Source organism: Taurulus bubalis (assembly GCF_910589615.1).
Source record: "Taurulus bubalis genome assembly, chromosome: 14".
NCBI lineage: Eukaryota > Metazoa > Chordata > Actinopteri > Perciformes > Cottidae > Taurulus > Taurulus bubalis.
Window position 1 is genome coordinate 3,019,809 of NC_136602.1, and position 26,699 is coordinate 3,046,507.

A 26,699-nucleotide genomic window follows, 5' to 3' on the forward strand; every position below is an offset into this window, starting at 1 on the left:
TATGAATTTGAAAAAGATTTAACTGCGGCTAATGGTTATTGATTTCAAACAGGATGTTGACACCATCACACACATCTTTGCTCTGAAGTGTTTCTGCTCAGCTGGAAAAGTCATCGCTGCTCTACATTGTTCTCTTCCTCCTTGTTTCTTGTCATCCCAAGTTTCTCCTTCTTGCCTCGCTCCTTTTTCCTCTCCAAGGTTGTTTTCCCAGGAAAAGGCCAACGGGAAGTGAGCACAATGTGTTGTGGCCCACGGGAGAGATAACAGACAGGAAGGGGCGGGAGCAAACCCCCCCCCCCCCCCCCCCCCCACGGACAGGAAGTTGACTCCACTGTTTGGTTTAGCTGATTAGGACGAGGAGAGGGAAGGTGTGGTGGAGATACGGTTGAGAACGACTGAGAGTCAGGTGGAGGAACTGGCTGCTCTGAGTTTATAAATATATATAAATACATATGAACCCAACAGGAAAGCATTTAGAGGGCTTCCAGATATTGTATCCAAAGAGCTTTAAAGAAACAACTTCAAGTCCAAACAAATCAGAATAAACAGGAGAATAAATAAACTATATTCTCTAAATGAAATTATATATTTTTGTAAAAGTAAAGGGACGGTCCTGAGGACATGTGGCTGTGTCTTCAGCAGAACAATGAATTTAAATATAATGGGCAACACTTTAAACAGATTCATACATTGTTGCAGTGACTTATTTTGAACTGTATGACCTTTTAATAAATGAGGTATAATGTCTGTAGGTATTGTTTAAATGCTACAGGGTTCTATGGGCATATACATCATGTCCTCTACGTTCTCAGAAGGTTATAGAGAACCCAATCAAAGGGATCTTTCATTTAAATGGGCGCCAACAACCCGGCTTTGTAAGGAATGACCCCTGATTAGAGTTACTTGAAAACTATTTTTTTAACGGGTCACTTTTTAAGCAAATTTTGGCAAAGATGTTGCTGGAATTCCGGCTTCTTAAATGTAAGTTTTGCTTTTTACATTATTGCAAATGGAATATCTTCATCACACAAAGCAAAAGGCATTTTGGGCTCAATCTTAGACAATTTTAGGACATTTTATAGATACAACTATTCCAGATTAAAGGATCATTTTGGCTCAGAGAGCTTCTGACCGGACAGTAGCCCCAAAGGATGAGAGGTTAAAGTTATTCGACGGCCCAACCGGCTGCGTTTTGCCGCTCGGTGCTTCCTGAGTTGTCTGAATGACTTTTGTTCTAGTGGGCCTCTGAGGATTGGGCTTTCATCGCAACAATAACGCGATGATAAGTTCTGTCAAATAAGAGCTGGGAGCACGCTGTAATTCTGTCTGAACCTCAGCACAGCCGCTTCCTCTCAGCCCGTCTGTTGTCTGTTAGCTTTTTCTAAGATAACTGAGGAAAATGGACAAAATGACTCAGTGGGAAAACGACTCCTCGCTCATATCAGATGGTTTCAGGTTTCTACCTTGAATAAACTGCAGGAAATGCTAAACATCAGGAACTTTCGGTGCAGCTTTTCTAAACTTTTTCCGACGCCTAACACCTGGCGTCGCGTTGCGAGTTCTCCAGCCTTGAACTTTCCTAAAAGACGACTCTTTTCAGTGTTTCAGGTAAAGCAAACGCAGCCGGCGCCCCGCTGAGATCAAACGCTTCAAACCTCTTTGAGTAAAAACTCTCGTGGCGGCTCAGTTTTTCACCTCGAACAATAAACCCCTGAAGCGATATCTTATTTACAAATCAAATCATCAACGGCAGATCAAAAATAAAATCACCCCGTTCTCGCCGTGCTTATGGCCCCTTTTGTCGGGGAAAAAAAAACAACAACAATAAAACATCAAAGTTCAGAGAGATTACAGGACGTCAATATGAAAGAGCAGCGTGAAACAGAAAGTTGTTTTTCCAAATGCACCATTTTGCATCCCCAGGAGGACATAAATAAACTTCCATTGATATTTTAAAAGGCCTACATTAGCCGATATACATAAATGAGCTCACATATAAATGATAAATCAATGTAAACTTTTGATTTAAGAAGACTATGCCTGTTTTTTGTTCTTTTTTTGTTGTTGTTGTTGAAAATGTGGATTATGCATTTATATGAAATATGCACAGTTGGTATGTGTCGGTGCATATAGTTGTGCACGAATAACACATTTTAAGAGACACGATACAACGTCAACGGTTGTAAAAAGGGGATGCAAAATGGTGCTCTGAGACATAAAATGGATGTAACGAGACATAAAGAATTTGAATATCTGGCCAGCAGTGATCCGATTAACCCGTCAATTATCCGAGATAAACTCTGATTTGGACTTTGAGATCTTCTCAGGTGACATGAAAAAGGTTTACGATGTCAGACTCCACAACACTGCGACGGAAATTTAAAAAAGCATCCTCACGCTGTGGATCTCACGCTGTCGCCAATCAATCAATCAATCAATCAATCCTCTTGCACATCTGGGAGGAAGTTAGTTCTCACTACGGCGTTACTTAAAAAACTCTTTCCAGCATCTCCCCGGAGACAAAAGGGCCCCAAGCTCCCCAAAAAGAAAAAGAAACTGAAGCTCTTGGAAAGAAACAAAATGGCCGACGTCAAATCCCGTTTCTACGAGTGTGAGCGTGTGTATTTCCTACGTATGATTGACTATGCGTGAGTGTGTTTCTTATGGCTCTTTTCAATGTGTGTGTGTGTGTGTTTTGGCATCCTATACGCTTCTCATTGGACGGTCTCCATCAGTATTGATGGTAGTAGTCAGGCGCGTCCACGCCGTACAGCTCGGCCAGGGTCCTGAACCTCGGGCCCCAGTCGTTCAGGAAGTCGTAATCCAAGTTCGACCCCGTGGAGGAGCTCCCCAGGGAGCTGAGGCTCCCGGCTAAAGACTCGGGCCCCTCGTAGCCGTAGATGTGGAGGGTGTCGTACGGGAAGCCGTCCCTGTCGTGGTCCGCCTCGTCCTTCTTCACCTCGATCATCACGGCCATGTCGCCCTTGCAGGCGGTGGGCTGCGCGAGGTGGGGGGTCTTCTGCACCATGGCGTAGAGGGAGGGGTGGGCGTGGCCGTGGGCGTGGCCGTGGCCGTGGCCGTGGCGCTCAGGGTGGCGGAGCAGGGAGCCGTCGTGGCAAGCAGAGGAGAGGATGGAGACGTCGTAGCTGGAGAGAGAGAGAGAGGAACGCTGGATGTTAAGTGGTGGACTCTGAGGATGGTCATAATATCAATATTATATGAGGAGTCATATCACACATTAGTGCCAGATATGAGAAACAAAGAGTCAAATAAACTGTGAAAACATAACCTCGGATTATCTGATGTAATATTCAATCCTAAGAAGTATAAAGCTGTGTCTTTTAAAAGCACATTCAGAAAGCCTTCAATGTTTTAGCATGAGAACAGAAATATAATAATAATATTTTTGCTGATGCATTCTTTGCTGTTATTTCTTCTGTTAACTTGTTTTAACTTTTCCAGCGTGTTTTTCCCCAGCATGTATACGGTGCAGTTATTATGGATAGTGTGTAGGGATTATGTATGGGTTTTAATACTTTTAAAATATAGATAAGATTAGATCCGGATTAGATTAAAGTTTAATCGTTTCTTTTTGGCAAACTGGGTCATCAAATTGACAAGATACAGCAAAGAAAATAAATATTGCAAATGGGAGTTAATAGACTTTATGGGTTTCTTCGAAATAGAAAGTGCAAAAAAATCATAAAAGTAGAGCAGCAATAAAAAGACACATTAGTAAGGAATGCATCAAATGAAAATATGTAATCATATTTTAAACATAACTATCAACATGCATGCAACATAAAGTATTGAACTAAATGTTTTATTATTTGACATAAAATTGTTTTGTTTCAAAGTTTAAACATATTTGAAACCGGGAATCCTGAGTGTTTCTTCTTCTTCTTCTTCTTCTTCTCTGGTTCTTACCCGTTGGTGTCCATCTCCCCTCCTCCCTCCTCGTCGTAGGTGACCAGCTGCTCGTGGATCTCTCCGCTGTTCTTCAGGTTGGACAGAGAATCCTTCTGGTATCGTTTCCTCATCACAAACAGGATCACGATGACTGTAAGAGGACGACAGTTTTAGTTTGAGGACATTTTCATTACGTGGATTCCTCTCTGACGACACAACATAACGTCATCGTGCCGTGCTTTTATTTTGTATTTTGCATTGTCAACGCAAACAGAAGAATCCTCGACATTTAAATAAACATTTATGCAGTTATTTTCTTCCTTTTTGCTTTGTTAATTTGTTTGTTTTCTATTTAATTTGCTCTCTTTGGTTGTTTGTGTTTGGTTCTGTTGTGTTCATTGCCTTTACATTCTCACATGTTTACCTGTATGTCTTTACATCTACGTAGAGCTCTTTGTAAACGCTGTTTTTAAAGGTGCTATATAAATAATGTTATTATTATAATTTGCTCATTTTAGGGGCAGGAGAAAGCTGAGATAGTATTTTTTTTATTGGAAATAAATGATTATATAGGCCATAATATAAAAGAGGAGCAGTGTGAAACCCGTTTTATTGCAAATTGGAAACATCCACAGTTTGTCCTGCTTTCACATCTTTCCTGCTGGACCGACCGAGTGAATAAAAAGAGAATTAGGCCACGGAAATGGAAACGGGAAGAAGAAAAAAAAAGAATGGGGGCAAGAAACAAGTGAGGAAAGTGGAACACTAACGAGGGATTGAGACTAGAAGACAGAGGAATGAGGGGAGCAAATGAGGAGCGGCTGGTTTTAGGTGCCTGAGACGTTTCGCCTGGAGGAAAAAGCTCAGATGAATCCACTCAGAGACGGAGAGAGAGAGAGAGAGAGAGAGAGAGAGAGAGAGAGAGCCAATCAGAAGCAGGAAGAGAGACGCAGCAGATTCAAGAGAGGAAATGCATGAAGGCGAAGGAGAAAGAAAGGAAAGGGAAGGAAAGTTGCATCTGGCAGGTGACGAAGAAATAAACAATTGAGAAAGAAAGAGGAAAGAAAAGGGAAACAGGAAGCGGTGAAGAGAGTAAACACAAAATAAAAGCTTAGACGCGACAAAGAAGGCGAGCAGCTGCAGGAATTATGACTCTTGCCTTGCGTGAGTCACATGACTTAAAGTACGTGGAATATATTTTAAAGTCAGACCAACATGTTTTTTCTTTCCCTATAAAGGCCTTTTTTTACACACCGGGGACGTTTCTCAATATTTACATTTTTTCACGAATGCTTTCACACAGAATGTGAATATTACGCGAAGAAAAATAAACAGTTTTTTAAACTCATCATGTTGAGTTCCACGTATATTTACCAACTAAGACCGCAAACTTTATTAGTCCTTTCAACCTCGACGAAGACAACAAAGACGAGACCGGCTCCTTCCGTTATTAAACCTTTACCAATAAAAGATGTAGAATATTGGCGGGGAAGTAATAATAATGATAATAATACTTTGATTTTATATAGCGCTTTTCTGAATGCTCAAAGACGCTTTAGATAGGAATCATTCACCCACTGGTGAGAGGAGCTGCCATGAAGAAGCCACATCTAACACTCACACACAGACATTTATTAAGTATTTTGCATTTTCCTGATGTTTATTTGTCTCGGCCTCCATGTCTGAATACTACAAATAACTAGACAGGGTTCATACACATTTTGACCAATGCATTTCCATGACTTCAAACCAAATTTCCATGATCAAACATTTAGTGAAATCTGGGTGTAAACAGTAAAAAGTGAGTAAATGTAGTATTTAAACTAACAATGAGAACACAAAGCATACAGTAAACCTTAAATGACACAAATGAATGAGACAATAGTTTGATTAAAAGAATAAACATTTATATAGATGCCTGTATGTATGCCTGCTTATATTTTCTTTTAAAAGCGTATTAATTATTTCAAACTCAGCGTAAATGAACGTCATGAACACATGAATATAACACATTTACATGACTTTTCCAAAACTTTTGGGATTTTATTTTTTTCAAGGACTTTTCCAGGCCTGGAAATAACCATTTTAAAATGTCATGACTGTTCCAGGTTTTCCATGAAGTAAGAACCCTGCTAGAGATGTGTCCGCTCTGTTGAAGCCCAGAAGGACTCAGACAGACAGAAAACTCTTCCAACAGACGCACAGCTATTTCTCTTTTGAAAGAATCCCTCATCGAGTTCACGGACACTTATCAAAATGCAGTTTGTCTTTTCTGTTTTGAAGACGTGGGCGACGAGGATTATCGACTCTGAAACTTTCTTCCCACACAAACAGTCAAAGTAATAAAGAATAAAAAAAGGCGTTAATGAGAATAAAAGCCATCGACAGCAGTGTGATTTCATCTCCTCTGATCATAACGCCCAAATCTTAATATGCGCAGCTGTAAAGAAAATAAAGCATCAAAAGGTCAAAGGAACACAAGAGATGTGGACTCTATAGAGGCATCGCATAAAGACTCTTAAAGGTTATTTGAAGACAGAGAATCTGGTTTAAACCTTTGCTGCATTTCTTTTTATCTCATTGTACTTGTAACCTCATTAGGAAATAAGACAAGAAAGTGGGATTAACGACACAAAGTTTCTTCTTCTTCTCGCTTTCTACGCCCTAAGAATCCGGCAGCCGCGGAGAGATGAGGTAATGAGGACAAGGAAGCAGGAGAGAGGAAGAGTGGAAGGAACAAGAAGAACAAATAAGGAGCGCTGTCAGCGATTTGAGAGGAAGCGCACAGAAACGGGAGAAGTGGTGACGGAGGAAATGGAGAGAGGAGAAGAAGAGTTGGTCTGACATTAGATTAGACCCCGAGCCTCCAGCCCGATATCAACCTCTCTCTCTCCCGGCGGACGGGCGGCATTAGCCATGCCTTTTAGTGGAGGGTGAGCGGGACTAATTTAAGTTTGCCTGGGAAACCAACAGATTAATCTTTTACAACACATGCTCTGCAGTTTAATAAGCTCTGGAGATATCAGACTTAAAGGGAGAGAGAAGAGGAAGACGAAGAAGAAGAAGAAGAAGCCTTTTCTTTTGTAGAGAAAAATCATTTCTCTCCGCGTGTCAAACCCGAGTTCTTGTGAGAAAAATGCGTCTGTGAATGGTGGAGCGCGCTAAATTGCTTTGGGCCCTGGCAGATAATGACAAGTGCATTAAATAGTTAATCTGGCCTGCGTTGGGGGTGTTTGATAAAGAGAGAGAGGGAGAGACCCAGAGGGGGGAAGACAGAGGAAGAGAGAGAGATGAAGGAAAAGAAAACAGAGGGGAAAAGGCGCGATAGTGAAAGAGTATATTAATAGTTAATAGGTTGAGTGTTTGGCGGTGTTTGATAAGCAGACGGCACCTAAAGACCTGATAAACTCTCCTCATTACCACTCCCATTCTTCTGCTGCTCTTTTTTCTCTCTCTCCCACAATCCTCCTCTTTCGGCATCTGTCTTCTTTAACCTCTTTCTGTCTCTCTCCGTCACTCAGTCGGTCTCGTTCCACCTCAGTTCCCCGTCTCCTCCGCCTGTCTCACCCTCTCTCCACCTCCCTTATCTCAGTCGAGATGTACGTTTCTTCTTCTTCTCCATCTGTCACTCCGCCTCCATCCGTCTTTATCTTCAACTTCTCCTTCTCCTTCTTCCTCGGCACTTTTCATCCCGGCTCCCTCATGTTTGGCCGACTATCTCTGACTTTGCCTCTCATCCGACATGACAAGTGTCTCTTTTTCCCCCCAGAAAAAAAAAGGAGCAGGGGGCGAAGGTATCAAAGAGAATACTGAGCTCACAACCGCAGGCATTATTTCCACATCCGTCGCTGCATTATTCATAAAACCAACAACAAAGAGGAGGGGGGGGAAAAGCTCTCCGCGAAACGCAAACCTTAGTTACGGCAAAGCTGTGGATGCTCCGATCACATGATCACATGATCACATGATCACATGATCACACGGGGCTGGAGCTCTGCAGCCAACATGTACGCCGGGGATTCAACCTCAGCATTGAAGGAGACTTCCATTCACAAACAATCGACAATTTTCTCCGTTTTTTTTGTTTTTCCTGCTCTCCATCTTTGATTCAAGCTAAGAACAGTTCAAGAATGAACCCAAAAGATGCTCCATGATAAAGATGGTGCATCGCAAGTGTCGTGAGAGTTCATATTTAACGTATATCTTCACACAACGGTTCCAATGACATGTTATGAAAAGTTACTCTCAATATTTCGTGCATTTTGCAGCAATACGTGGTACTTTCGTTGCACAGAAAACGTCCTTCTTCACAGGAAACAACTCCGTTTGGTTTCAGCAACACAACTCAGGAAACGATCAAAGGACTCCAGAAGTTACTGAAGTTACGCGGCAAAAACATCAACGTTGGCTCGTCGAGGCTTTATCTATGATTAACGGCACATTATTTGTCTCAGCTTTTGCTACCGATGCATGACGAGACACGCCTGAACAGCCGTATTTAGCTAAATGAGCTCACTGGGCGTTGGCCAACGTCCGGTCCTGAGACGGAGAAACGGTCTCCGGCAGATTTGTACGTGTAAAAAACGCCATTTCAGTGTCAGAATGTTCCGAGGACAATGTGGCTTATGGAAAAATTGGTCCAATATTTACTTGAAGAGAACGAATCAGTCGTGATCTGTGTCGAGCTGATAGCTGTGAGGCTGCTAAAGGGGGCGGGGCAGGAAACGGACTCCCGGAGCGCCGTCTCCCTCCTGAACCCGAAACAAACCCACAGAGGAAGTTTCTATTAATTCTGCTTGTTTTGGGATTCACGTGCGTTTGATTTGTTTACTTCCAACAGACTTCCTACTATTTCCTAACACAGAGATTAGAGATAATTTAGGATCAAATTGGAATGTCTGTCGACACAATAAACAGGAAGTAATGTGTTAAAAACACCTTTAAAGGGCAACTTGAGAAGAAATGCGATATGATCATCACACGTTTGCATGCTTTAGCATTGTTCATGCTGGATGCATTAATATTAGCATCAACACTTTTTTTTACAGGCGTCTTTTTCCCACCTTAGCAGCATGAATGCACAGACGCATGAGTGATGTGGACAAACATGAACAAGCACAACAGGTAAGAAAAGACTGAAGAGATATTTAGCATGAAAAGAAATGCAGTAGCTAGTCACAGAGTCACTGAGTTAGTCTACAATGGCCCAGACCGGACAAACCAAAGGCAAACTCTAGAGAGAGCCTTGAATGTTCCCTAGAGGCCACCGTAGATGCAATCTGGAACCTCACCACTAGATGTCACTAAAGCTTACACACTGCAGCGATTTATCGCACTTAGATGTATACGTATAAACACAATTATACAGCAGAACCAGAGATATCAACTTTCTTATTCCTGGCGCCTGCATTACCCACAATGCAACTTGACCACTTACAGGTCTTTTGAAGATTCAGGTGCGTTCTAATGTAGCATCTAGCCCTGAGCAGGTCTGACGGGCTCACTTCTTTCTAACTAAACTACTTTGGATTTTTTCATTTATTTCCAAACGTAATCCTCAACCCCAACTGACGTGGTCTCAAGTGACATCACTTGAGGCAATTTATTAACTTCAGCGCAGCAGCTCTTTTTGGTGTCACAAAAGGATTTTTTCCAACACATGTAAAAGACTTTGATGTGTAGAATTGTTAGAGTCAGCCTTCAAGGTGTTCTTGAAGATGAAGCAATGTCCACCGGAAACAAAAGTTTCTTCAGGGACTTTTAGAAATAGCAAGAAAAAAAGGATTATCTCCTCAACCCTGACAGATGATCTCTGAGAAGAGCTGTGCAGAAAATCAGAGAAATGAGCGAGATAGAAAAAGGGAAGGAACAAAGCAAGAAAGAGAAGGAAGGAAAAGAACCATAAACGTACCCAGTATGGTCAGGATGCAGAGCAGAATGGCGATCAGGGCATGAACGCTCACTCCCATCCTCCGAGCGCCGGCCTTGCACTGCGTGGGAATCCGCCGGGCGTCACAGCGGCAGGACTGCAAGCGGCAAGACACACAGTCAGCCAATCAGTAACGGCATCAGTGGAACCCAAAGTACTCTCAGCATGGGGTCGAGTCTTACAGGGTTTCATTCTTCTAAAACGTTTTTAATATTTGTGTTGAAATGCTCATTACATCCTGACAGCAATCAATGAATCAAATGCTCTGACAAAAAATATAATCCAGGTAACCGTGCAATCATTTCATTCGATTGGACGCTCTACCTACCTGTCTGTCTAAATATGGTCATTTAAGGGGCGTGGCTTTGCAGGGAGGCCCGAGGGGACGAATTGTCATTGTTAATCGCCAATTTGACGACTATCTCGGACTCTCTATCGGACTTTTGGAAGTTTTTCAAGATTACCAACGGTGCCTTTCAGCTAAATAAACGACGAGCAACAAACTACCGTAAAAGTCAGGTTACGAGCCGCGACTACTTTCGGTCAGTGTCCCTGTTAGCTCCCCGCTGTAGCCAGCTGGGGCTCCTGCTAGCGATCCGTTACTTCCCGGCTAACTTCCGCTAGCTCCCCGAAAACCACCGAAGGTAGCGGGACCAGCCTCGACACCCGACTTGGGCAGAGGGGACACGGGCAGTAGCAGTGCTAGCTAGCAGCGGTGAAGCGCTGGCTAGCGCTGCTCCTAGCTAGCGCTGCTCCTAGCTAGCTACAGCGGGGACACTGACCGGAGGTTGGAGCGGTTTGTAACCCGACTTTTACGGTACATGGTTAGATTTACGAAAACATGTTTGTTATGTCACGTAAACACGTCGGTTGTGTAACAAAGTAAGGTCAAATAAGTAAAGGTTGACTTCCTCAGAGGCAGCGCTGCATGTCTCGGCTCAGTGTTACCAGGGCTGTATACAAAGAGACAGTGCATCACTTTTTCCAGGTATAAATACTACTGGTGAGTGAGAACATTCTGTACAAACACACACACACACACACACACACACACACACACACACACACACAGACCTTGATTGACAGCTTGGTGACGCTGGTCTGGGCGGGCCGCCCTCCGTCGCTGATGCGCACGTCCACGCTGTAATCCTTGGGGTCGTCCAGGCTGAACGGGCCCTGCTTCACCGTGATGTCGGCTGTGCTGTCTTTACAGAGAGAGAAGCGTATCCATAAATACACACGGTGAGTGTACAGAACGACACACATTTACCTTTTTCCTTGCTGCAAAATCCATGTCTAATTTGTCTGACTCATCACTTTTGTCTCACTGAAGCGGATCTAATGTTCACCTGCCTTCTATATGGTCTTTAAAGTCTATTTATACAGAGTCTGGTGCGAGGTAGAAGGAGAAGAAGAGAGTCGTCACATGAAGGCAGACAGATCGCTTGTGATTATCTGTCAGTTTGGTGCATTAAGAATATATTTAATGGCAGAAGCTAAAAGACCTGAAATAGTGGCCTACATGAGGCGTTTAGTACATTCTCAACATACTTTTGTTTCCTTTGCAGGGGAGATTATTGTTGACAATATAAACAATCTATTTGAATGTAATGTGGTTATTTCATTAGTGGCCAGACGGGTTTTTTCAAAAATACACAATGAGCTTAAAGTCGCACCAAAAGGGGATGGAACAAAGCAAAAAGAAGCGAACAGAGCAGCGTCTCCCTGCAGGTCCGACCAACAACAGCGACATTACTCAAACCCCCGAGGCAGACGCTTCCTGCTGAGGCGACGGCCTTTTCTCCACAATGTCCACCGCTGGAGGAATGCCAGGAACACAATGGCAGGAAAGACCCTCGCGGACGCTCAGGCGTACCAAGACGCTGCTGAACTTTCAGACGGAGAAATAGCTGCGGCTTGAATAAAAACAACCTGGGTGTTGCTGACATTTGCACATATTTGACTTTTTTTATTATTTTAAATATATATATATATATATATATATATATATATATATATATATATATCTTGTGAAAGGAGGAAATCCACTGGTTTCATCCCTCCTGAGATATTTTTAATCTGAGCTCTGATTACACCCTTCAGAGGTTTAACAGTATCATAATGAGACTAAAGTGACTGATAAACAATATATTTAAACGGCTTTCATTTGAAAAAGAAATAAGACAGTGTGCTCTAAAAATTCAGTTTCAAGTCAGGAGACTTTAACACATGAAGCATATACTTCTATACAACCAGAGGAGTCACCTCTGATGGTAATGAGAGAGAATGCTGATTTAACACATGAAGCATAGACTTCTATACAACCAGAGGAGTCAACCCTGATGGTAATGAGAGAGAATGCTGATTTAACACATGAAGCATAGACTTCTATACAACCAGAGGAGTTGTCCCCTGATGGTCAGTAGAGGGAATGCAGCTTCAACACATGAAGCATATACTTATATACAACCAGATGAGTCACCCCTGATGGTAATGAGAGAGGATGCAGCTTTAACACATGAAGCATAGACTTCTATACAACCAGAGGAGTCACCCCTGATGGTAATGAGAGAGGATGCAGCTTTAACACATGAAGCATAGACTTCTATACAACCAGAGGAGTTGTCCCCTGATGGTAATGAGAGAGAATGCTGATTTAACACATGAAGCATATACTTCTATACAACCAGAGGAGTCACCTCTGATGGTAATGAGAGAGAATGCTGATTTAACACATGAAGCATAGACTTCTATACAACCAGAGGAGTCACCCCTGATGGTAATGAGAGAGGATGCAGCTTTAACACATGAAGCATAGACTTCTATACAACCAGAGGAGTTGTCCCCTGATGGTAATGAGAGAGGATGCAGCTTTAACACATGAAGCATAGACTTCTATACAACCAGAGGAGTTGTCCCCTGATGGTAATGAGAGAGAATACAGGATTAAGTCACGTTTTCATACCCGGAGATCGCCACCATAGACTTAATAACGTGAAATGACATCCTAGAAGGCCTTAAGAAATTGGCGAGACCCGGGTTGGCCGGAAACATACTCGTCAGTCCAAATCTCGGCTTTACAAGCGAGCAGACTTGCCAACTGCCAGTCAGTGATCTCATTAGCTCGGGTCGCCTGCGGCACACACAAGTTCCCACGTCTCACAGATGGATTTCTCAAATCCTGCACCTCAAACTATTTGCATGGCGAGATTCTACAGGGGAGATAAAGCAAACTGACCCATTTAGTGAAAGTTCACCATGTCTGACTCTCCAAAAACGGTTTATGCAACCGCCTCACTGTGATCAAGTTTCCATTGTTGTCCTCAAGACAACACGGCGTGGCTGACGGTGTGTGTGGGAGGACATGCGCACAGAAGAAGCCTTAACTAACTGAATAAAAGATGAAAACAGCGCCTGTCCTCCCTTCATCTCGTCCCTCTTCCCCGTCTCGTCTCCAACTCCTTCTTTGTTTGAATCCGTCCCTCCGGATTTCTGTATACTTCTCACTGTCCTCTCTTCATTTTTTGTTTGTTCTCTCCATCTCTCCCTCTCTCCCCGCATCCCATTAGTCCCTCTTCCTCTCCTCCTCTCGCTCGTCTGCCTGCTATTAGAGCAGAGAGCTCCTGGTCCTTGTCGCTTCGCTGTGCGGCTACACCGACTGTTGTGTCTTTCAGGGTCCCCGGTAATGAAAGCAAGTTTTAAAGAGCTGGTAGTGGATAAATATTTTAAAAGCCTTCACTTTGCAACTCTTGTTGCATGTGTGTGTGTATGTGTTAAGTGGTGTGAGGTGAGGTGCTGTCAGATGTTTTTTGGGTGGGCACAGGGGAGAACAGGTTCACACGAACAACCAGCACTCATCAACCGATCTCTTTCCTTTTTTTTCTGGCTGTCTCCTTTCTGTTCCTCATTCTCCAGAGTTCACTTCCCCCCTTCTCGTTGATCAATATCTCTGCTATCCATACTCTGTGTGTAAGAAGAGGTCATCGTGACGCCACACATCGGTTTGTGGACTGCAGTCATGACGCCTCGCGATTTGGCCGCCGCCATCTTGGAATATACGGCTGTCACCATGTTGTTTTTTATGCAACGAATTAACAGAAGTGACCATATTTGGAATGCGGAGGAGTGACGTAGAGACGTCATATACGGCTCAGGTAGCGGCAGCGACCTGTCAATCACCTTGTAGCCCCGCCCCTAAAGCGTCCCCTGCTTTATGGTCTGTTTGACTCTAAATGACCAAAATTTACTAAATGAACATCATGCTGTATTGAAGAAGACTTGAAACTAGAGAATGAGTCATAAACTCATGTTTACAATGTTTACTGAGGGAATACATCAAGAGAGGAGGAGAGTCATTTATATAGACTTCTATACAACCAGAGGAGTCACCCCCTGGTGTTCAGGAGAGAGAATGCAGCTTTAACACATGAAGCATAGACTTCTATACAACCAGAGGAGTCGCCCCCTGGTGGTCAGGAGAGAGAATGCAGCTTTAACACATGAAGCATAGACTTCTATACAACCAGAGGAGTCGCCCCCTGGTGGTCAGGAGAGAGAATGCAGCTTTAACACATGAAGCATAGACTTCTATACAACCAGAGGAGTCGCCCCCTGGTGGTCAGGAGAGAGAATGCAGCTTTAACACATGAAGCATAGACTTCTATACAACCAGAGGAGTCGCCCCCTGGTGGTCAGGAGAGAGAATGCAGCTTTAACACATGAAGCATATACTTCTATACAACCAGAGGAGTCGCCCCTTGGTGGTCAGAAGAGAGAATACAGCTTTAACACATGAAGCATAGACTTCTATACAACCAGAAGCGTCACCCCCTGGTGGTCGAGAGAGAATGCCGCCTGGTATTATCTTTCTCTCCTCTGTTTCTTTTCCCCTTTCATTTAATGATGTTTCCTACTTTCATGTCCTCATCTCCTCTCCTTTCTATTCTACTCCACTCAATCATGTTTTCTCTCCTCTCCTTTCCTAACGGCATTCATCCTCTTGTCCATCGCGCTCCATCGTTCTCTCTCGTTTCATATTCGCCTGCATTTTAACACGGTCTCACTTTAATATTACCCATCTGCCTGAGCCCCGATCTCTCCGTCTCGCCTCCTTTCATCTTTTTCATCCACCTCTGCCTCATCTGTCTTTCCTTTTGCTCCCCTCCGTCTCCCTCTTCCTCCCTCTCCATCGGTTCAACATGTCAACCCCTCCAGGCGCGAGCAGAGAGGAAATGGATGAGTTCATACCTCTGTTTATCTTCCTTTCAGTGCGTTTCAAGTTTCACTTAAATTAAATAGTAACACTTCACCTAAATCTTTCATCTGACTACCTGAGGCTTTCATCTATTCAGACTTTTAATATTTGACTAGAACAGTTGGTAACTCTTTTCCTGGGGCTTTCATGTTTTATAACGCTATACGTGATGATCAAAAATGATGAAAACTGTTTTACTTGTGCCATTTTGTGTCCTAAGCTGAATAACCCAAATAGGCATTTTGGAAATCTGACGTAACGGAGCACCAACCTTTGCCTAAATATCAATGTCTGGATCAAAGCAAATGCCTCCGTCAGGGTTTCACATCATCATCTGTGTCACGGTCTGTTTATTCCAGCTGACATTTTCTAACTTGCATATTTATGTCGACACATTTTTACTCCCAAATGGCAGCGGATCTACTGACTGGAGAGTTCAGAGTAATCTTTTGGTAACAGAAAGCTCTCTTTCTGCAGTTCTTGTTGGTATTTCATCAAAAAGTTCCTCCTCTTTCTTTTGTTATGCGGTTCGCTACGAAAGCCAGAAACACGCGTCGATTTCCACTTGTTTCATGCATCGTCTTTTCAAAATAAAATTCCTTCGTCACAGAAAACATGTTTGTCAGGTTTTAGGCAACAAAACGGCTTTGGTTGAGTTTAAGAAAAGATCGAGGTTCTGATTAAAATACCGTGACAAATAAATTAAAGCTGTTTTGTGGTCGTTATACTTCCTGGTTCATGGTTACAAATTGATCTCCGAATGACATCACATTCCTTTTTTCTCTCGCTATAAACAGCCCGTTTGACCACATAATGGGATGCAGGCTCGTCACCATTCTTTTAAAGCACCATATCGAATAATAACATGAGACCTGGCACAGATATCCAGAAGATGGTGATCCTCTGACGTTCCCACAGCACAATTTAATAATTCAATGGACTATGTCAACACCTACCAGATGCATTGGCACTTGTGTATGAACACATGATACATCCTTCTGACTGCGGGGACTTTTCTTCTTCCAGCATGTTCATGATTCAATAAAGCTTTTGTATTTAAGCTGTAACATTGCTGAGAAAAGCCCTGAATCAATTAAAACAATAAGCCACGCCCCTCCCGTGCACGAGGCTCAGTGCGGTTCCCCCTCTGCTCTCCGTGATGTTATTGAAAGAAAGCGGCTCTGTGTGGCTTGTCCCTTTAACATCCTCAGCCGGGACGAGTTCAGAATACATCTCCAGGTCCACGGAGCCACTTGCTCTCATTATTTTCAATATTTGCTGTTGTGCATTCTAGACGGCACTTGCGGCCCCAGACAGGCGCTTTAAATCCCCGTCTGGCTGGGAGAACCAAAAGCACGCTTTGAGAAGTTAAAATAATTCCAACTTTAAGCAACAAAGCACCGAGCCTCAGATGGAGATTCGGGTTGTTGCATAGCAACAGGTGCCAAGGCCGGCTCTTCTCCAGAGCCCTGTCAGAGCAGCGACCAAGAGATGAAGGTAAACAAAGACTCACTGCCGTAGTCTCTGATGGAGAAGTTGGAGCTCTCGCCGGCCAAGCTGAAGCTGAAGGAAGCCGGCTGGTCGTCTTCATCTTCGGCTCGCAAGGTTCCGATCACCTGAGGAGACAAAAAACATCGAATTCATTCATCTGTACACAAAGTGCAGCGCATGTTGTTCGGGGGAAATTAGCACAATTACTGAACTGCAATGCACATATTGTTGATATATTACACTTCTGCAAATGTCGGACGTGACGTTTCTCAAGCAGTCATATCAGAAACAACGGTAGTTAAATAATATCCACCCTGAGCAGACTGTTTTTAACCGTATGCGCCCCAAAAAATTAAAAAGGGTTTTAAAAACGCCACCTTAATTATCTCTGCAACCACATGGTTGTTTAACTTCATTTAAATTGCTATAATACTGTAACGCATCCCCGTAACCCTGCGGGCTTCTGGGAGTCCAACAAAGCAATGGGAAATCCTTATAAACCCCCTAGTACCTGTACAGTCACAGAACGGCCTGTCGAGCTTAACGCGTTTTTAAAGCACACAAGAACAGCGGCCTCCTGGGTGAAAGTCCTGTGTTGGTTTGACCCATCTGTCCTCAGGGGACTTCCTTGTTCCTTCATGATCATTATTTTACCACGAAACCTTCAATGAGAGCCTCTCTTTATGCTGTAATTGCAAAAGCACATGCAAAACCTCTACATTCAATGTCTGTGTGTTTCTCACCGTGTCAGTGGGGTCGTTCTCACAAACGAAGATCTCGTCCACGCTCAGCTCCGGCTTGTTGTCGTTGATGTCCTGAACGATAATGTTGACTTTCACGAAGGACTCCAGACCTGCAGAGGACAGACGCAGCACGGGATTAACAGCAGTGTTGTGTGGGACGATATATAGAAGTTTATTGTGATTAAAAAACACAATAAGTTGATGGCTGGGAATTTTCATTAGAGGGAAAACCGATGTATTTAATTATTCATTCATTTATTTATGCAGGAACGGCTTATTATCTATGATTCCTTTATGTTAGATTGTTAGTTTTTGCAGTGATGGATTGGTTGGTTGCCGGGGCTAATTCTGTCATTTTGTTCCTGTTTTAAGTCGCTCACAGCGCGGCCACAATGGAAACAGACTCATCTGCGAGCCGCCTGCAGGGATCCTTCAGAGCTGCAGGATGAGAAGAAACGCCTGACATGTAACTCTCATGATGAAACGTAATCTCATTTAACGCTCGTGGTCCTCAATGTGGAGGAAGAAGAAGAAGAACAAAAAAGGTGTGCCAACAGGAGAAACCATTAAGCTAAAAAAAACTATATTTTTCCAATGTTTTTGGAGCGTTTTTAGTTGACTTAAAGTCTTCTGTTGCTACTTTGATCTCCCGTGGCTCACGTCACAGCGTGTTACTCATTCACCTGAACGGGCCGATGTGACAGCGTCTCTGTCTCTGATGGAGCTGATTAAGGTCAAGTGCCTGAAAGGATTTCTATTCGTGAGCTCTTTGTTTTTGTTTTTTTTTGGTGACATTAAAGCAGCTTTTACACTTATTTTACATCACTGACGTTTTTGTCTTTTGATAAATGTGTTGGGTCTCTTTCCTGCCTCTTGTTCAGAGATTTAGAAACTATCTTTAGTACAGTACATTTACTGTATATATATATATATATATATATATATATATATATATATATATATATATATATATATCGAGGACCTTGTCAAGCTCAAGGGACCGTTGTGTTCCTTAAACATCATGACAAGCCTCTAAAATAGATCTCTAGATTTCATTCATTTGCCGGTCTATAAATATATAGTTTGGCTTTGGAGGCTGCAAGTGAACAAAGAGAGAACTAATGTGATTTCTCCTCCTCGCTCCTTCCCGTGCGGCTCGGCCAGGTGTTGAGGCAATGTGTTAAATCTATAAAAAAAAAGAATCCCTGTTAATGCGTGAGCCTCCCGTCCCTCGACACATCCAGGAGAGAACGAGAGAACACGCTGTCTCTTCTGTGGCCTTTCCAACCCCTTCCCCGCTTGCACTTTCATAACATTGTTGGAGAAAACACATGGTTTCCATTGTTTCATCTGAGGCTCTTTTGTTGAAAAGAAACAGGATTAATAAATTGTGCAATTTGTGTGTGTGACGCACCACTTGGCTCCTCCTGTGCTCTAACTTGAAACATGTGTGTGGCCTCCAGCTCCCTGTCCAGCATCCTCAGGGTGGACAGCTGACCGGTTAACGGGTTGATACTGAGAGGACAGTCCTTGTCTAGGATGGAGTATCTAACCAGAGAGAGAGAGAGGGATCAGTGCCACGACGCAGCATTAGTTGCATCATCATCATTATGATTATTATCATATGTTTCTTTGCACAGCAGCGTACCGAATGCTCTTGCTGGCTTTGTCCGGGTCTCTGGCTGAGACCGTTCCCACGTTGTTCACTAGGCGTTCCTCCAGCACGGTGAAGGTGTAGACGGGCTGCGAGAACACCGGCGCCTCGTCTACGTCCAGCACCTTGATGTTCACCTGCCAATCAAATTCACTCGGTTGCTACCTGTCCAGATTAAAGATTTAAATCCACTGCGATTGTCGAGACTGAAAGTCTTTGTTCTTTGTCTCTCCGGTGCGTTCTGTCACAGATGGAGAGGTGACGGCTCACATAGGAGTATATATCCGTGCGTCCTGTGGGATATTTACCTGTGCGATGGTGACGGCACTGTTCACGTTGTCCGCGGGGAAACGCAGGTTCTTCAGGTTTTCTCGCACCTGGACGGTGAAAGTGTAGCTGCTCGTCGTCTCGTAGTCCAGAGCCTGAGGGGCCAGAAAGAGTTCAGTCCACAAGTCAGGAATACGCTCTAATTAAATCAGGATTTCACTTCAGTTTGAGCGCTTCTCATCCTCGTGCATATGGCCAAATCATTTTGTCCCCATGGAGACAAAAATGAAGCCTAAAGAGTTCATGAGGGGCTAAGACAACTCCTCTTTATTAATATGCACAGTAAGCATTGTTTTATTTATCTTTAACCAATGCTGTACAGTATTTAAAAGAGCAAGTCCATGATGATTTGATGCACCTGGAAATCCTAAATCCTTCTGTTCTTTCATCAAAATACAGTAAACTTACTCCATGTAATATTCCTTCTTCAACATAAAGTTGTTGAGACTAAACTTTATGTCTCACTGCTTCAGTAAAAACTTAATATCCATACACAAAGTGAAAATCCTCCTCAGAAGTGTATATTCCCTTATATATCTTGCTCTTATTTTTAGACTGTGCATTTGCACTTATTTTTGTATGTGCAAATGCACCACCCATCTTCATCCTCAGTGCTTTCACACCTGCGTCTGTGCGCCGAGAACATCTGTCGCTGCCAGGTGTAAAAAGGCTCTAAATGTCACAACCTGCTTCGGCTCAAACTCTGGATTTAAGAAACACCGCAAAGTGCCATATTTCCTGCTCCATGTTAAACATGTTGCCATGCATGAAAACACATCATTCCTTTCACTTCATGCACCAACTGAGACTTGCACAGTGTTACGAATGCTCTTTCATGTCAACAGATACGTGGCGGCGAGCTCTGCCGCCGCCACATCGCTGCCTATCGTGTCTTTCCCCAGTAGAAGCAAGAGCCCACTGTTCGGTTAAATGTTGTTTCTAGAGGAATTCTTTTTCTTTATCTGTGGATGGGACACCAGGTAGGCAGGAATATTCTGTTAACTGGATTATTCATGGTAACAGGAATACTCCGTCGCAGGGTATGAAAGGCGTGTGTAAACAGCTTAACAAGAATAAGACCTTAACCGCGGCGGGGACGATAGCCGGCTTTACTCTGTGCACGAGTAAACACAGCCGGAGGAGGAAGATGAGAGAGGGGCTGCAGAGCTGAGGGGCGAGTCGAGCGGGGAGGAGATTGCGGCTGCGATTCGATTCCGGGTCGAGCTATTACACGGCGCGGTTCATTAGAATGCATTTCCTGCTCTCTGAAGTCCCAAGTACTTTATCCGAGGAGCACAATCCAGGGAGGTAAACCCGTTAGAACCCCCGCAAGCATAAATAGATCTTCCTTTACTGGGAGGAGGCCAGCACTGTTGGGTTCAAATTCTAGCGTTGTGCAAAAAAAATCAGTAGTTTCCATTTTTCATGTAAATTGTTGACATGTGTTGGACAATGTTTAGGGAGTGGAAAACCCAATGATGTTAAACAAATGTGCATTCTTGAAGTCATGGAAATCCTGTCAGGGATTGTTGATCCTAATCCTCAGATGTAGGATGTTTATAACGGTGATGCTGCCGAGCACGCGGAACAAAAGCACCACTTCAATACTTCAAATGTAAAATTAGCAGGAAGTGTGAGTATTAAACACTATACCACTTTCATTTCATTTTGGATTATCCCCAAAAAAATGTAGGGACCAATTTGTTATTTTTTGGGGGACCTTCTACTTCTCCAAGCAGCATTTCTACTTGCCAATGGGTCCATGGATTGGCATGGACCCATTGGCACATGTATTGTTCCAACCACCAACAGTTTTGCACTGACCTGAGTCGGCTGTAATAAAAAACAACCAAAAAACCCAACAATAATCAATAAATATAATGTACAGTTTTCACTATTTAAAGGGGTATCGGCATGAATGGAAACCCAAAAGAAAGACCCCAAACACCTAACCCTCAACAAAGGGTTCTACTATCGTAGAAACGTGCACTCAGTCGAGTGCAGATCTCCGCCAGGTGTGTCCTTCTGTTGTATCTCACTCAACTGCAAACGTGGCAGAAAAGCTAAAAAAAGTAAAAGAAAGTACCCCTGAGATATGGTCTCTTCCTTCGTTGCCTACCTGTCTGAGCATGAGGTTGCCGTCCTTGTTGGGGATACTGAGGTGAACGCTGAACACTTTGCCGTTTTCATTTGGAATGGTGAAGATGGGCTCTTTGTTCTGGATCTCATCTCTGTCCTCCAACTCCAGAGTGCCTATCTTCTCATTCAGCATGTGGTCCTCTGGAACGAGCAGTTCATACGTCTCTGCAGAGAAAAACAAACAAAACAAATATTGCCGTGAATAAAAGTAAGCCATACTCTGAATATGTTCATAGCCTTAACGAAGTATTGTGTCCAGAAGAGCAACGGATTGGAAGCTTCCCTTCTGAAATATTCCTTACTTCTGGTGAAAGAAGCAATGTTGTCGTTGGTGTCGGCGACGGTGATGGTGACGGAGGTGGTGGAAGTGCTGCCGGAGGCCATTCCTCTCATGTCCTGAGCTTTGACCACCACTACATACCGGCTCTTGGCTTCCCGGTCCAGAGTGTTTGTCTTGCAGCTGATCACACCTGCAGAGAGACAGTGAGATAGACAGCCAGACGTAGGAGAGGGTGTTATCTTCGAGGTCAGCGTTGACTCATATTCAGGTAAAAATAGCTTGCATCATCTGCACCTCTGCTTTCATTAAGTTGTTAAGGAAAACAAAGAGGCTGCTGCAGGATAAAACCATCATGTCGGACGTCAGCCTACCTGTGACGCTGTCGATTTGGAAGGTAGAAACGTCTCCGCTTGGTATCAGCGAGTACCTGAGCTCTCCGTTGGCAGTGGTGGGGTCATCTGCATCGGTTGCCCTCACCTCCACTACTTTAGTTCCTGGATGAAGAACATGAATGTTAGAGAAAATGGTATCAGGAATAAGGCAAAATGCAATAATGTCCAACCCAATGCTGCTGAACTGATTATCACGACATGATTATGTTCAAAGATCGTGTTATTTAAGTCACCAATGTGCCATATTTTTTCCCCAGCAGGACGTGTTAATGATTGTGACAGGTGTTGACATTATGTTTAATTATTTTCCCAGACTTTTCACGGTTCTCTCTATTTTTAATTAATTCAATTAATCACTGGAAGTTAAAGGTCAAATACAATGAGGTTTGAATTGGTCGAAACACACAACCCAGTCGCCAGAAAAAACATACTTTTTATATCAGCATTGCATCACGCTTAAAATGCACACATGATTAACGTGGTGAAACAATTGGTTAGGTTTACGCAGCAACCCTACTTGGTTACGGTTCAGGATAGATAAAAGATCATGGTTTGTGTTAAAATAATCACGTAACAATGTCACGTAACAACTTTGACTTGGGTAAATAAATAACAACCGTCCTTAGCGTAGCTTTCTTACATAAGGTGATGTAACGCATGCAATCAACGTTGACTTGGTTTCACACGGGACACAAAAAGGTTTCATCTGGGTGAAAGTCCTGTGTTTGTTTGACCCCTCCAACCTCTCTTGAGATGACGTTCATGCATGTCTCTACACCACGGAACTTTCAATACCTAGTTACTATACCACGGAACTTTCAATACCTAGTTACTATACCACGTAACTTCCAATACCTAGTTACTATACCACGGAACTTTCAATAACTTGTTACTATACCACGGAATGTTCAATACCTAGTTACTATACCACGGAATGTTCAATACCTAGTTACTATACCACGGAACTTTCAATACCTAGTTACTATACCACGGAATGTTCAATACCTAGTTACTATACCACGGAACTTTCAATAACGAGTTACTATACCACGGAACTTTCAATAACTTGTTACTATACCACGGAATGTTCAATACCCAGTTTCTATACCACGGAACTTTCAAAAACATTCTACTATACCACGGAACGTTGCTCTGACGATGTTGAAACCACATTCAACTTATTCGTGGTTTGCAGAAACGCACAATGCCAACATTCTTTCCTGGCAACTGGGAAGGAACACGTATATTGTGTGCCAATAAAACTCATTTAAAAACACATAATATTATACAAACAAACCCTATTTGACTTTCATCTCCCTATACTATCTCACGTTGAAAAAATTAAATTGTGAGCAACTTCAACCTGTCATCACCAACCTTTAAAAACCAAGGTATTTTCTCGAAAATTGCATACCCAAACTAAAAAAGGTATATCTCTGCAACCACTAGGACTATTTGAATAATTTGTGTGTTATAATAAAAGAGTATAATGTGAGATTTTGTTCAGATGTGTAAATATCTGTATGGTACTGGTTATGAGTAAATGAAGATGACATTTATACAGTTTTTAGACCATAGAGGGGTCTTGATTTTCTCCAGTAACTCAACTCACCTATCGTGGACCTCTCCATTATGGATCCATTATATGTTCTGGGGAAAACGGGGGTGTTGTCATTGATATCTGTCACCTGGACAAGAAACTCTCCAGAATCCTCTATCAGCTTGTTGTTCCCATCATACATCCTGGCGATCAAATTGTACGCGTTCTTCTCCTCTCGGTCCAGAGATCTGGTGACGAACAGGTCACCTTTGTGATCCACAGTGAAGATGGTGTTTGCTCCTTCACCTTCTATTTTGAAGCTCTTCACATCCACTCTCTGGCTCGACTTCAGCTGCGTAAGGAAAAAAAACACATTAACACGGTTGACTGTCTCTTAGTTTTCAGCCCTTCAGTTTTTTTATTCCCCAGCTGGAGTGAGGACTCAAATCAACAACCTTCCAGCAAATTTCCCACAAATAAACTGAGTATTCCAGCAAAAATCGCTCAAATATTCATCAAAGAGCTTGTGAGCAACAAGTTAATGCCCCAGATTCTTGGCTACAGCATTAAAAACTGAATTGTAATGACGAAAATACTCAAGTAGATTACTAGGAAGTAGAGGAGGATCCTTGGGTTTGGATGAGCTTCCTACCTGTCCTATCTTGTAGGCGATGGGCGCAGGTTTCTCCTCTTCCACGTAAAGAGAGTTCCAGATCCAATCTCTCTTCTGCCTGAACAGGACCGGATGGTTCTCCTTCTTCACAATCTCAACGTGGCCTTCCGCCGCAGGAAGGCCAGAATCTCCAGCAGCAGCGAGAGAGACGGACATAATGGCCATAAGCCCCGTGGTCCACAGCTGGAGCCAAGCCATCATCTAGGACAGGAAGTAATAGGGAGGGATGAAAAAAAAGAGAAGAGAGAGCATAGAGGGGTAAAAGAACGAATAAGGGTGACGGCAGGATGCAGAGAGGAATATGGAAGCAGAGGAAATGTGAGAGGAGAGAGGGAGCAAAGAAGAGGGGAGGAGATCACATTAAAACCACTTATCAGCTGTGGACAGACCCCTTCAGTGTGCCAGGGTGAGACTCGGAGTGAAGGCCAAGGACTCGCGGCCCCCTCACAGGCCGCCGCTGAGCTCGAGGTCTAGCTATCATTTAGGACCAGGGCTCTTAAACCTTTTCAGCCTGGGACCCAAATGAAACATTTAGCCCCTCATCATGGGACCGGGGCTGAGGCAGATCACTAATGTGGTCGCATGGGGATCTATTAAACATAGGCCTGTGACCCATTTTAGGTCCTGACCCACTGGCGTAGCACGAGGCAGAGACAGAAACAGGAAGAGACAGTCGGACGGAGAGACGGAGAGAGGAGCTGACATTAAAACCACTTAGGATGTCCGTCTTTATCAGCCATTGGAAAAGGCCATTTAGCAGGAAGAGACTGTTTGACATTTTGAATTTTTGATCGGTTTTTATTACGCTCCCCTTTTAATGCAGCACATCAAATCGTCGGATAAAAGGAGAGTTTGGGTGCAACGCGGTGAAGGCTTTGTTGCTGATTATCAGTTATTGATTAGAATCTAGGGAGCCAGTTTATCACGTTCATTTTACGACAGACATTAGCGACAAGGACAAAGGGGTCAACACAATGGGCTTCGGCAAATGAAACGCATGCCTTTGTTTGGCAAAAAAAAAATGCAAATCTTGCTCAACTTTTGCTGTGAAGTAATGCAACGTCATCTGGCAACGGCATTGGCCGAAACAAAAAAAGCCAGTCCGCATTCCTGGTGGATTACGTCATTAAATAAACAACGTAATTCTACTGTTTACCTTGAGATCATGGGGGATAATTTAGTTTTGAAACCCTTATAGTATGTGAAGTGTTTTGGCATCACATAAATCTGGCTTGGGTCTTCTTACCTTTTGAAAAGTCCACATCTACAGGGACCCACACTGTCTTTTGAGGCTATTTTCTCAACAGCCACATAAACGGTTCTGTGAGGTCATAAAATAATCCAAAGAGATCAACCAAAGTTTTGGAAGACTAATGTTGCCCTTGTGACGGCACTGGAGGAGATCACTGAAGGTCACAAAAGCTGAAATGTGACAGCAATCCACCAAACAGAGACAAAGCAACCTGCGGGTGGCGCTGTAGGAAAAGTGAGGGGAACACCAAATAGGAATTCATCCTCTGGAGAACATGAATGTCTGTAAAAAAAAGTATTTCAGTCTGGACCAAAGTGGTGGTTTTTTCCCCCACAATCTTGGAAACCTTTCATGACCTGTGGATTTGTATAATCTGGTGTGATATATTATACAAAGACTGAAGTAGCTAAAAAAAACTTGCATTCAAAAAAATACCAGCAAGTCATTGCAGGAACATGAAGCTTATAGACCATGAAAAAAAATATTCTTTCAAAAACCTAAACAACTAAAAAAAGATATTTTATCATCATTATATAAATTCCAAGCTTCATATTGAAGTTTAAATCTGGTGAAGTCATTTCTAAAATCTAAACCCAACTTGCACCTCATCTGATTAATGGCTTTCGATTGATTACGTTTCACTGCCTTGCATCACCGGTTCGTGCCCGCGGGCCATTTTCGCACCATTTAGCCAAAATAAAAATACACACAAACACCAGCCGTCTAGTAAACGCTAGCTTCTCCCTCATTCCTTTCTCCCTATCTCACCCACTCTCGGCCGCTACGCTTCGTCTCCCCCGTGGTCCCGGCCTCCCCCCACTGGGCTCTATCTAATAAAGCAGACATGCCAGGGAAATAATCTTCAAAACATTTTAGTCTATATATATATGCTCTGCACTCCAGTCGATATCTCCGCGCAGCCCTGCGTTATCCCCGTAGACAGATTAGCGCATCTTATTGTCTTCCAGCCATTAGCGGCAGGGAGGGAGTAGGAGAGATTATGAAGAGGGGATTATACCGGCACAAAGTCTTCTCCCTCTAATGGCCTAATCTGGTGCTCTGACCTCCCGTGACCTCTTCACACGGCTCCCCACAAATCAGCTCAAACAAAGACCC

General features: G+C 43.3%; 1 protein-coding gene across 1 annotated transcript; it reads right to left on the minus strand.

Moving 5' to 3' along the window:
* Positions 1 to 2,731: 2,731 nt before the first annotated feature.
* On the minus strand, positions 2,732 to 24,532 carry cdh5 (cadherin 5; the record flags this gene model as incomplete). Its single annotated transcript, XM_079229848.1, has 14 exons — positions 2,732 to 3,146; positions 3,928 to 4,060; positions 9,821 to 9,935; positions 10,913 to 11,043; positions 16,606 to 16,708; positions 17,327 to 17,436; positions 18,741 to 18,874; positions 18,975 to 19,117; positions 19,289 to 19,402; positions 21,427 to 21,611; positions 21,749 to 21,916; positions 22,098 to 22,220; positions 23,731 to 24,010; positions 24,311 to 24,532. 14 exons carry the CDS (start codon positions 24,530 to 24,532, stop codon positions 2,732 to 2,734), a joined length of 2,376 nt encoding a protein of 791 aa, XP_079085974.1.
* Between the last annotated feature and the right edge of the window lie 2,167 nt (positions 24,533 to 26,699).